General features: G+C 58.0%; 1 protein-coding gene across 1 annotated transcript; it reads left to right on the top strand.

Moving 5' to 3' along the window:
* The first annotated feature begins 313 nt into the window (after window positions 1-313).
* On the top strand, window positions 314-7,839 carry MYL9 (myosin light chain 9). Its single transcript, XM_045833603.1, has 4 exons — window positions 314-438; window positions 3,821-4,030; window positions 6,151-6,312; window positions 7,127-7,839. Exons 2-4 carry the CDS (start codon window positions 3,847-3,849, stop codon window positions 7,297-7,299), a joined length of 519 nt encoding a protein of 172 aa, XP_045689559.1. The 5' UTR covers window positions 314-438; window positions 3,821-3,846; the 3' UTR covers window positions 7,300-7,839.
* The last annotated feature ends 4,704 nt before the right edge of the window (window positions 7,840-12,543 follow it).

The raw sequence follows: 12,543 nt of genomic DNA, 5'->3' as shown, positions 1-12,543 counted from the left end.
GGGGCTTTGGGGGAAAAGCTGGGGGTAGGATCTGAGAACCGGCGTCCCCTGCATGTCATGCCTGCCTCGCTGGAGAGGAGGGGACGCCCGGATAAATCCCTTTTTGCAGGCTGTGCTGACCCCGCACTCACCTCCTCACCTCCCCCGTCTGCAATCAAGGGGAGAGGCCCTTGTCGCAGGAAGTGGGGTGGGGTGGAGACCACCAGCAGCAACCCGGCCTCCCAGCCCGACACAGCCTCCCAGCCCGTGGGTGGAGGCCAAATAAGGCCGGACTGGTTGCCCAGACCCCGCCCCGCAGGGCGCACATTCTTCTGCCTTGTAAGGCCCGGCGCCGCGCCCCGCCCCGGCCCAGCCCCAACCCGACGCCGCTCCGTGCAGGGCTCCGCATCCAGCCCCGCAGCAGCGCCGCGCACAGAGAGAGCACCTTCTCCGCACCAGGTGGGTGCTACCCAGGTGGTCTAGAGCAGGCCGTGTGGCAGCCGAGGCTGAACTTCGGGCAGATCCCACGGACGGGGATGTCGTGGAGTTCCTGGGCAAAGACAGCCGCCCGTCGCGGGGTTTGGGGCTGCGACGTGGCTCGGGGGTCAGGGATTCTGGCGGGGCCGGGCAGCAGGGAGACTAGAACTGTTCTGGGCTCTGGGAACCAGTGGCCCTCTGGCACAGGAAGACTGTCTGGGCCCCATTCCTTTCCTACGGAATCAGAGTCGCCAAGCTCAGAGCTCTTGTGCGCCGGAGGAGGGTGGGGGTTGTGGTCGCAGGTGTTCCCTGTCCCAGCAGACCGTGTGTCTCGGACCAGAAAATGTGCCCTGTCAGCTCCCGGAGACTCCTCCAGAGCACCCCTGTCCCCTGCCCCATGTCCTGGGACAAGAGAGAGGGAGGGATGGATAGGTTGTGCCCCATGCTCCCCGGCCTCCCGGCTCTGGGCCATCTGCCCATTTGTGCCTGCTGGGTGGGGAGGGTCTGCCCAGGGCCCTGGGGCTCAGCCCTGGGGCTGGAAAAGAGACTCCAGCCTCCAGTGAGGTGGGTTCATGAGTGAGGCATCTGGCACTGCCAGCTGCAGGGCCCTGGAGATCATGGGGGACATGGGCCTCATCTTTGTTGTGATGGTGGGATGTCAGGCACCAGAAATGGGAAGGCGACACCTAGTTACAGCCAAGCACCAGCTCTCTCTGACCCCTGGTGTCCAGGACACCCAGTAGGGGAGGCAGTGCTCCCAGGCTGGGGGCCCAGCCCCTCCCGACCCCAGTCCCTCAGCCGAGCCCACACACTGCCTCTGGTCACACAGAGCCCTCAGCTGCCAGCAGGAGCCTCCTGGCCTGTGTTTCCTTCTGTGTGAGGGCCCCCAGGGCACCGAGGGCCACCTGCCGCCCTGTGACCCAAGCCTAGACCTGGGGCCCTGGCTTCCCATGGGGCGCTACCTCTCTCAAAGGCACTGCACAGGGCAGGGCACCCCACTGTCCCCACCCCGATTCCCGGATTGCTGGGATGGGCACACTGCAAAGTCCCCCGCTCTCAGCCACAGGTGGCATGGGGGGCAGCCATGGCGGCCGAGGGGCCGTCCAACAGCAGAGCAGTGGGTGACCTCCTGGCCACTGCTGCCTCCCGCCGTGCAGACATGAGCGGCGATGCCCACCACAGCGTCTTCGTGGCCCCCTCTGTGGGAGCCGTGAGTCAAAGCTCCCGGAGAGCACCGGGTACAGGGAAGGACTGGGCCCCTAAAAGCACTAAAACCACGGGAGCGGACAGCACTGCCCGGTGACAGTATCACCCCACTCAGGTTGTGGGTGAGAAGGGCTTCTGCCTACCTGCCCCGGACCAGGTGAGGACCAGGTGTGTCAGCCGAGTGGGACACGACACAGCAGCCAGTGTCTTGTAACAGTAGGCAGCGGTTGGCCCTGGGGACAGACGAGGGCTGGCCGGTCTGCAGCTCAGGATTCGAGGTCTCAAAGGGCAAACCCAGGAATGACTTGAACAGCATCACGGGACAGAGGCCGGGGGACAGCGCAGGGAACTCCCCACCACATAGTTTGGGGTGTAAACAACAGGCGGAGAAGGCTTTCTGGAGGCCCTGGACCAAGGGGCTCGCTCAGCACAAAGGAAAGGGGGCAGCAGCCTGGGGTCTTGGCCAGACCCCAAACTGCCCAGCTGAGGGGCACACAGCGCTAGGTCTTCGGGGGCAGTCCCTACAAGTGTAACTGGCATTCAGGGAGAGTCTCTTGCTGGGCCTCAGTTTCCCCATCTGCACAGTGGGGGCAGCAGACCAGCCGGAGTCACCCTCATAGTCACTTGATAAACAAGCATCCAGTAGCCCCGCCGTGAGCTTTGGTGTAAATCAGGGTTTACGCCAGCTTGACTGACTGTGAGGGAGAGACCTCATTTTTTTAAAATCCTCAACCAAGGATGCATTTAGAGAGGAAGGGAAGGAAACGTATCAGTTGCCTTCCATACACACCCTAACCAGGGGTTGAACCTGCAATGTAGGGAGGTGCCCCGACCGGAACCAAACCTGCAGCCTTTTGGTGTACGGGACGGTGCTCCAACCCACTGAGCCACCCGGCCAGGGCTGGACAGACCTTGAAGTGCTGACTGTCAAAGCGAAGGTGGGGGAACTGCTCCCCAGGGGGTGTCTCAGGAACTAGGCTGGATGCCCTGGCTGGTGTGGCTCAGTGGACTGAGTGCCAGCCTGCGAACCAAGTAGTTGCCGGTTTGATTCCCAGTCAGGGCACATGCCTGGGTTGCAGGCCAGGTCCCCAGCTGGTGGCATGCAAGAGGTGACTGACCTATGTTTTACCCCCTTTCTCCCTCCATTCCCCTCTCTAAAAGTAAAACCAAAATAAAACCATTTTTTAAAAAAGAACTGGGCTGGAGAAGGAAGTACCTCCCAAGGGGAGGGACCAAGAAGACAATTCCGGGGGTGTCTAGGGGACAGCCTCAGGCCCAGGTTGGCAGGGTCACAGATGGCAGGAGGGACACAGTGAGGGGTCCCACGGTCAGCCAGAGAGAAGGCCCTCGACTGCCAGGCTGAGGGGCCTAGACTTGCTCCGGGCGGTGGCAGGAGCCCGCAGGGCGTCCAGGGGAAGTGACAGAGACAGGCCTCAGTCCGCACAGATGAGAGAGATGGGCGGGAAGCCAGGTCTACACGCAGGCGAGGACGAGCAGGGCTTCTCAGCCGCGGGGAGCCTTGCACCCCTGTAAGCACTGAGGAGTCAGAACGAGGAGCAGGGCCCAATCGGGTCTGCCACCCTCCTGGGGCTGGTCCAGTGTGGGCAGCTGTGGGGAGGGGCGGGTGTCCACCACACTGCCTTCCAGAAACTCCAGAGTGGGCAGCGCAGAGGGGTGGGGGGAGGAGGAATGTCAGGAATGTGGGGTGGCTGATGCAGCTCCTTCCTGCTGCTGGGGGGGTCATGGCAGGGAGCCCCACCGTGTCACTTGGAGAGAGACAGCAGTGTGTAAATGTTATTAAGGATTAAAGGAGATAAGCACGGAAACGGTTGGCTTTGAACCCAATCCTAAGCGTTTCACCCAAATAGTCAAAGTCAGAGAAGCTTGCTCTGTGCCTGGCGCCACTCCAGGGCCTTCTCAGGCAGGAGGTCGGGTGACCACCCACCCAGTCCCCATCCCCAGACCAGGAGGTGCACCTGGTGAGGCAGAGGGAGTTGTTCAAGGGCCTTGCGTGTCTGCTTTGGGATGTGCTGGCAGCAGGAGCCCCAAGCCTGTGGACAGCTCTGAACGCCGGCCCAGGCACCGACGACCGGTCCAGGGTGGGCAGGGTCCCCTGGCCCGGGGTCCCAGGCTCTCCCCCCACATGCTCTTCCTGCAGGCAAGCCCCACCCACCTGAAGCCAAGATGTCCAGTAAGCGGGCCAAGGCCAAGACCACCAAGAAGCGGCCACAGCGGGCCACGTCCAATGTCTTTGCGATGTTCGACCAGTCCCAGATCCAGGAGTTTAAGGAGGCCTTCAACATGATCGACCAGAACCGAGACGGCTTCATCGACAAGGAGGACTTGCACGACATGCTGGCCTCGCTGGGTGAGCAGGGGCGGGCAGGCGGGTCTCCGTGGGCCTGGGAAAGGCTGCACCGGCGCCGGCTGCGGGGCTGCTCCTCACTCATGTGGCACTTCCTGTGCAGGGACAGGTGGTGCGCCCCCCCTGGAGAGTAGGTGCTACTACCTTCCCCACTTAACAGAGGGAAACTGAGGCACGGAGCAGTTTGGTGCTGGATAGGAACCTAGACAGGCGCACTGCAGGCCAGGACTGCCTTGGGCAGATGTGTACATTGGGGTGCCCACACTACTCCGTTTGGAGAAAGCCTGAACTGTGTGGGTTTTCCATTGTACTGATGGGGAAACTGAGGCCTGGAGGGGAGGCCAGAGCACTTCCCCTCCTTTAGAGGCCCCCTGTGCCCGGCTGCGAGCCTCTCTGACTTCAGTGAAGCTGACTCCCCCAGAATCAGACTCTCAGCCCTGAGGGGGCTCAGGAATCGAGTACAATCCACTGTCGCTCAGATGGCGAAACTGAGGCCCAGAGGCCAGGCCTCCAGACACCACCGCCCCAGCCTGGGGCCCTGCCCTACCCACTGCCCTCCTCCTGTGCTGGCCAGACAACCACCTGCGCCCCAGTTCCTGGCACCCCTTTATCCAGGTGGGGGCAGCAGAGGGGGCAGCCTGTGGCATTCACGCCCCAAAGCTCTGGGGCCATGCAGGCCGGTGTCATTCCCTGGCACTGCCCCTCACAGCTGGGTGTCCCTCGTGTCACCCCTGGGGTGTCTGGTGGGAGGGCTGGCGTGAGACTCTGCCCCCACTGCGGGCGCTGAACCTCTCCCAGCTTCTGGCCAGATCCACTCGAAGGCCCCCTCCCTAAGGAGGTGCCCCAGCCTGATGAGGGGAGGGGCCATGGTCCCAATGTCACGGCCATCCCTGGAGACACAGTGGGGCGAGCACGGCTCAGAGGGGACGGGGACACGGGGACTCCTTCCCGTTTATGAGGCAGCACCGTGCAGCCAAGGCCCCAGCGCCCAGAGACCTGACGACAGCTCTGGGTGTCTACCCAGGAGCACCCCCGCTCCTGTGCAAATCTCCTGTCGGTGGCCGCTGGCCAGCCACAGCCTTCTGGGTAGGAATATCACCCTTAGGTTAAAAAAACAAGAGCAAGAGCAGCAGATAAAACAGTAACAAGAATCTCTGCAGGTATTAAACTTTAAATCTTTGCAATCTTAAATCTCAAAGCAATCCTATTGGGTAGATGTGACTATCATTCCCACTTTACAGATGAGGAAATAGAGGTTCAGAGGTGTTGAGTAATTTACCCAGGGCCACACAGCTACTAAATGATAGAGCTGGGATTCGAACCCAGCAGTTGATTTGAGTCCATAGGGCTGTGCTCATCATGTGCATTTTACAACTGCCTTCATCATCTTCATAAATCTCCTAAGGGGCAAGAGAAACTGAGGCACAGAGCTTGTCTGACACCAAACCTGTTTTTTTATTTTATTTTTAATCCTCAACAAAGACATTTTTTTTTTCATTGCTTTTAGAGAGGAGGGAGGGAGAGGGAGAAAGAGAGAGAGAAACATTAATTAGTTGTCTTTCATACATGCCCTAACTGGGGACCGAACCTACAACTTTTGGGTGTTCAGGGCAGGGCTCCAACCAGCCAAGCCACAGGAGCCAGGGCCAAACCTCACTGCTTAAACCACTTTTGAAACTGCCTGGAATCTGGGGTCTGGCTGCCTGGGTTTGAATGCCGGCTCCGTTCCTTCCTCACCGTGTGACCAGAGTCACCTCTGTGCCTCGGGCTCCACACCCGTGAAGCAGGCGTACGAACACCGACCCCGCAGGGTGCAGGTGAAATGCAGCAGGGCGGGTGCGGCACCAGGTGCAGCGAGCGGGCAGCAGGCGGCGGCTCTCACAGGTTCGAGGGCACTTCAGACTTGGACGTCCAGCCCAGAGGACGGAACTCGGCGAGGGCCCCGGGAGGACATGGGGGTGGGGGTCGGTCAGACAGCTGGCCGCCCAGCGAGAGGCTGACCGTGTAGACACTTCCTGTCTCCTGTCTGTCGCAGGCCGGCTCACACTGGGCCATGGAGGGAGGGTCAGGGAGGCGGGAGGGGGAGGGCGACAACAACAGGCGTGAATGCCCACCCGCCACAGGGAAGAACCCCACGGACGAGTACTTGGAGGGCATGATGAGCGAGGCCCCCGGGCCCATCAACTTCACCATGTTCCTGACCATGTTTGGGGAGAAGCTGAACGGCACGGACCCCGAGGACGTGATCCGCAACGCCTTCGCCTGCTTCGACGAGGAGGCCTCAGGTGAGCAGCAGCCTAGAGGCCTGGCAGGGCTGGGGCCGAGCCCCTCACACAGGGCAGCCCCCCACCCACCCATGCAAGTGGGGCCGGCTTCGGGCCCTGCCCCCACCGGCCAGAACGGAAATCACCCGTCTGCTGCATTCGGGCACCGGGACTGCAAAAGACACGCTGTCCCTCCCCAGATGCTAAACCCCGACAGTCCACGCCCACCTGGGCTTTCTGCCTCCTAGTTCATGTTGGCCCCACACACTCCGTCTCCGCTTTAGACCTTTCTGGAAAACAGACCCTTCTGGCCAACGAGGTGCAGAAACCAGCCCTGCCCTCAGACCTGCCGAAGGACTTCCCGTCCCTCAGCTCGGGCTTCCCAGGGGCAGGCGGCGAGGTGTCAGTGGTGACTTGGGGGCCCAGGCCTGGGCGCGCTCCACGTACTTCCCTGGCCACCTTCACGGTGCCCTGCTGGTCAGCACTGCCTTCAGCCCCATTGCCAGTTCAAACAGGCACAGAAAGGGTAAGGAACTTGCCCAAAGTCACACAGCTAGGAAGAAGAGGGACCAGCATTCCAGTTCAGGCAGCAGAACTCGGGGCCACATGCTCTCACAGCGGGACAAGCCCAGCCCCCACCCTCAGCCCCCAATTTTCCACAGAGACACCTCGCAGCGCTCTTCCCTCTGGGGCCCTGGCGCACTCGGCCGGACCAGAGGTGAGGGCCCTGGCGGTGCCTGGGCCCCGCGCCCTGCTACCAGGCCTGCAAGCCTGGGGTGGGGGATGCTGGCTGTGTCCCAGCCTGAGTCCCTGTGTCTCACTTGGCCGCCCCCAGGTTTTATCCATGAGGACCACCTTCGGGAGCTGCTCACCACCATGGGCGACCGCTTCACAGACGAGGAAGTGGACGAGATGTACCGCGAGGCCCCCATCGACAAGAAAGGCAACTTCAACTACGTGGAGTTCACCCGCATCCTCAAACACGGGGCCAAGGACAAAGACGACTAGGCCCCGGTCCCGTGCCCAGGCCCCCGTCCCAGTCACCTGCTCCCCCCACACACACGCAGTCTGCACCTGCTCACACCCACGGGACTCCCTCGGGGGAGCCTCCCTCTGAGGGCTTAGGGGCCCGGCTCCCAGTGGAGGAGATGGGCCGAGAGAGCAGAGCCAGGCACGGGTCACACGGCCAACATGAGGCAGGTGCGCCCACTGCGACCCTCCAAGAAAAGATCGTCTAGGGGGCTGGGCCGGGGGCCGGAGGGAAGGCCCCACAGGAGAGCCCAGGCTGCAGCTGTTTCCTGCCTGGAGCGGGCTGTCCCCACAGGAAGGGCCCGTGTCCTGCCCTGGGACACCATGTCACCCCATCAGGGCATGAAAGCCCTTTCCCAGCCACTGCCGCAAACACACAAACCTCACCACCGTCCCTTCTCAGAGGACAGGATGACAGAGCCCTCCCCTCCCCTGCGCCCAGCCCCCACCCACCGGGAAGGTCCCAGGGGTGGGGCTTGTCCCCGGGAGGTGGAGTTTCTAATAGACGGCTGAGCACTGCTTCGGGTCTGTGTGTCTGCCGTCCGCGCCAGAAGGGCCCAAACCCCCTCCACAGAGACACCCCTTCCCCCTCCTCCCATCCCCAGTGGCTGCACAACTCCCCTCCACCCCCCACTCCCAAGGTCCTAGACCAGCAGTCGGGGGTGGACAGAGGTGCTGAGGGGAACGCCCCCCTGGGAGGGAGGGTGGAGTGGGGGAGACCCACGGGAATCACCAGAGCAAATCCCAGTGGGGGTTCTGGGCCCCTGGGTGGTGGGGTCAAGGTCCTACAGCCTTCAGGACTAGAGCCTGGGTCGCCAGGGTCACCTCAGTGTTCCCGGAAGAGCAGGGAGGCTCTGGAAACAGGAGGGCACATCCCAGGAGCTCGGGGACGGAAGCGGGAATGAACAGGTGTAGTGGGTCATCGTGAGGGCAGCTCCAGGCTGCTCTGAACTGCACCCTCCGTGGCTGCGGGGCCACAGCAGCCACGTGACCGGCAATGTGGTGGGCACAGCTGTTTACGCACCATATGCACCACATGCAAAGCATGTGCCGGATGGGGCCCTGTTAATCCGAATGATGGGGACAGTCACACAGTGCCTGGGGTTAGGAGGAGTGGAAATACTGGCCGAATGAAGAGAGCCAAGAAGCACAGACACCACCTGAGGTCACCTGTGTGAGGAGCACAGAGAGGGCTGGGCCCTGCAGCAGGCTCCAGCCAGGGCTGGACACACCCGGCCTGAGCCCAGCAATGGTCAGGGAGCAGACAACGGCCTGGGTCGGTCCTGCTGCCTCCCTGAAGGTCACCTAGAGAGAGCCTGTCAGCCACGGCCGGCCCAGGAGGCCCTCCCCTCCCCCAACCTCTGCCCCAGGCCCTGGTCAGAGCCCCATGACACCCCTCCTCTTGTGTCCACATTGAGCCCAAGTCCCCAACCTCCACTCCACAGGGAGCCAGCTCCAGAAAAGTCCCCATTGGGCCCCAAGGCTCAGCCCCAACCACACCTTGACCTCGGACCCAGACTATGGGCCCTGAGCTTCCCTCAGCTCCACCAGCCTGGCCGCCGCTCACTGCAGCCGGCCCTGAGGGAGTCCCAGAGCACTGGCCGTGCTCTGTCACCGGTCCTCCTGCAGAGCCACCACGGCGCCAAAGGCCTTCCTGAGAGAAGGCAGGGACGTGGCTAGGGACACTGGTGGAGGGACAAATTGACCACTGGAATGAGAGCCCAGAACAGACTCACATCTGTGGGGCTTGTTATATGACAAAGGTGACAGATGAGAGGGGAAAGGAAGGACTCACTACATGGAGCTGGCACGCACTGACAGGGCCGCGATGCAAAACCCCCAGTACCACACACAGGTGAGGGGGAGCAGGGGGAGCACCCAGAATTCTCACACGCCACAGAGGGGCGTAAACAGGAACAATCACCTTGAAAAAATGGCTGAAGCTGAACAGACCTCGACCCTCCGACTCAGCAATGCCTCTCCCAGGTGTGTGCAAGCGCACCCGACGGAGATGTGGACACGCGTTCACCAACAGGCAGGTGCCAGAGCGCTCACAGCAGCACGCGTCACAGCCTGTCCGCAGCGGGAACAGCCCACGCTGCCACCAACGGAACGGACACAGACGACAAAACCGCAGCACCGGGCGTCAGCACGGAGAAACCTCACTGGCGAGTCGAGAACAAACAGACAGACACACACACGGGGCTCAATCAGGAACCGAAATTACACTGGCTTTTTCAACAGAGATTATTTAACATAAGGACTTGTTAACTAGCTACAAAGTTTACATGAACTTTAATGAAAACAAAGGGTGAACAGGGAACAACAGGCCTTTGGAAGTAGGGGAGAAGTACAAGGCACAGCGGAAAATTTGAGTAGAGTGACCCACACAAAGAAAGTGAAAATAAAATGTCTGCAAATGTGCGTCTGATAAGAGACTTGCACGTAAAGACTTCTCACACACTCAGTAAAGAAAGAGAAGCCAGCTTCAGAATGGGCAAAGGACATGGTGAGACATTTCTCCAGGGAAGGCATGTAAACGGCCGATAAGCAAACGCAAGTGCTCGGCCGCCCTAAAATGACACTCGGCCCGTGGAAGGCCACCGCAAGGCTGACGGGGCCCCCGGTGCAAATGAGTCTGACACCCCCGGTAAGAGAATGGAGTGCTGATTCGTGCCACTACGTGCGTACCCCTCAGACACATCACGCTATGTGACAAAGGTCCCTAACAAACGACCACACATGTACTGCATCTCTATGACCAGTCCAAGACAGGCAAACCCACAGAGAACAGGCAGACTGGTGCTGGCCTCCATGTGGGGTGGAGAGGGTGGGGACGGCGAGTGGGATTACATTACGCTGGTAGCTGCACAAATCTTTAAATAGACTAAAATTACCTGACTGTACACTTTAAACAGATGAGTTTTATGGTACGTAAATTACATGATCAATAAAGCTGTTAAAACAAATAGTAACCAGTCAAAAAAAAAAACCTCCTAACGTTTTTGTAAGGTTTTGTTTTTTTCCTCTTCAAAGGCTAGTAGTACATTTGAACAATTAGAACTTCCACATCTTTATTTTCTGGAAATGTATGTATTTCCTTGTGTTTAAGTAAACCCCATTAGCTCTGATACACCGATCATACAGACCTCCTTAAACTGAAGCGATGTTGCCATTTCACCTGCTGATCAGCACACTCCCGGGGTGGGTATATCTCGGACTCACACAGACCCTGAGAACCTCCAGCTTCGGTTCCACAACCTCAGCCATGCGCCTCGCTAAAAACCAAGACACACAAAAGCCCACTGGCCCAGATCTCAATGGCTGTTCTGCTTTCAAAGCTTCCCTAATTCTATTTCTCTCCATATTTTCTTCATTGATTGGAGCTCACAAATAGACGAGTAAACTATGAAAATAAAAAAACACTAACATCCAATTCTCTCTTGTCTTCCAATGGATAAAGAATAGGTCGCCACTGTCCAGACAGATATCAACTAATAGACCTTAAAATCAATGTTCAATCACTGCTGCCAGCAAGGGGGATAGCTTAGCAAGGACTAGGACTGAAACAGAGCCAGAAATGGAAGGGCGAGAGGGGGGAGGGGAAAGAAAAAGAGAAGGGGAGAGAGAGATGGCATGGAGGGAGAAACAGTCAGTGAAGGTCAAGTTTTATTGATGCTTAAAATTCACTGCAGGGGCCAGAGAAAGACGTGCCTCCAGCAACCCATGAGACCCCTTCACAGTCAAGTTCCACCAGATCCGGTCGGTGGTCCAGGGAGCACCACAGGGGGGCGTCCTCCCAACTCAGAGCCTGCTGCTCAAGAAGTTACACGTGACTTGGGCCTCCCACCAAACACCTGGGACACCGCTCAGAGCCGACCTGGCGTCAACAACGGACGGGTTTGGAAACCAGGAAGATAACCTGCGAACAGTAAGTGGATAAACGAACTGTGGTGCGCTCATCCTCGTCAGCGGAAGGTGTCCGACTGCCTACCGGCATGTAACACGAGTGGATCTCAAAGACACTATGCAGGAGAAAGCAGCGGACTCAAAGGGCTAGAAACTCCATGATTCCATGATTACGACGGTCTGGATACAGCAAAACTGCAGGGCAGAAAACAGCGTAGGGACTGCCAGGAGCTGGAGGGACTGTGGAAGGGAAACTGTCATTCCAGGGCTGTGGGAGGGGGGTGATATGACTGCTCTGCATCTTGAATTTGGTGGTGATTATATGAAAGGATATGTCTGTTAACACTCATTTTTTTAGAGGGTGAATTTTTATTGTACTACAGCGAAACAAGGTGGCCCAGGCCAGGTCGCTCAGTTAGTTAGAGCATTGTCTGGATATGTCAAGGTTGAGGTTCGATCCCTGGTCAGGGCACATATAAGAATCAACCAATAAATACAGTAATAAGTGGAACAACAAATTGATGTTTCTCTTTCTCTCTCTTTCAAATCAATAAATCAATAAATTAAAATGTCTTCTTTAAAAATAAATAAATAAATCTGAGGAAGGAAATGTAAAAAATTTATATAACTTTTCAAATGACCCTCCCCCCATTTTACAGAAGGGCTTTGGGGGCCTAAGGTCATCCTGAAGAGGAACTGGGGTTCAGACCCAAGGTTAAGTTGGATTAAGTTCTGCTGCTAGTATACTTATTGGCTTATGAGTAAGATACACAAGTACATGAGATGCGTGCCAAGTTTACATGGGAAGCCCTGGGGAAATAACTGTGAGGTCAGAAGTAACGTGACGCAGGAATTCAGAGAACCGAATCGGCTGCGTCCGAGTGCTGCCGTTTGTTAGCTGCGTGAACTTGCGCAGGCTGTTCAGCGCCCCCGAGGCCCCGTCTCTCATCCACGCCCGGGATAACGCCCGTCTCATGGAGTTGTTACAAAGTTAAGGAAAGTCTATAGTTATAAAATATACAGAACTGTGCCTAGTACACAGAAAGTGCTCCTTTTGAAAAAGTTATTACATACAATGAATTTAAAAATACATGTATTGAATGAAACCTCAAAGTGGTTTCATAGGAAAGAAACACTTTTGTTATGTAAGAAATACAGTTCAGAAGATTCTAGTAGGAATTCACAACTCTGGAAAGGAGAAAAATCCCAAAAGCTCAGAAAAAATGGCATCAGTATTACAGCAGGTGTGTGTGTTACAGACACACTAAGTAATAAGGCACCTTGTGCTTACTGGCAAATGGAGCCCATTTCACG

Source organism: Phyllostomus hastatus, unplaced genomic scaffold (assembly GCF_019186645.2).
Source record: "Phyllostomus hastatus isolate PE091 unplaced genomic scaffold, TTU_PhHast_1.1 phas_contig_17, whole genome shotgun sequence".
Taxonomy (NCBI): domain Eukaryota; kingdom Metazoa; phylum Chordata; class Mammalia; order Chiroptera; family Phyllostomidae; genus Phyllostomus; species Phyllostomus hastatus.
The sequence above is the reverse complement of the archived record's forward strand: the minus strand, read 5'-3'. Positions and strand labels throughout refer to the sequence as shown.

Excerpts from the sequence above, each read along its gene's own strand:
- MYL9 (XM_045833603.1), top strand. The coding sequence starts at position 3,847 with ATGTCCAGTAAGCGGGCCAAGGCCAAGACCACCAAGAAGCGGCCACAG. Across the intron at positions 4,031-6,150 it reads CGACATGCTGGCCTCGCTGG|GGAAGAACCCCACGGACGAG; the intron begins GTGAGCAGGGGC and ends CACCCGCCACAG. Across the intron at positions 6,313-7,126 it reads CTTCGACGAGGAGGCCTCAG|GTTTTATCCATGAGGACCAC; the intron begins GTGAGCAGCAGC and ends GGCCGCCCCCAG.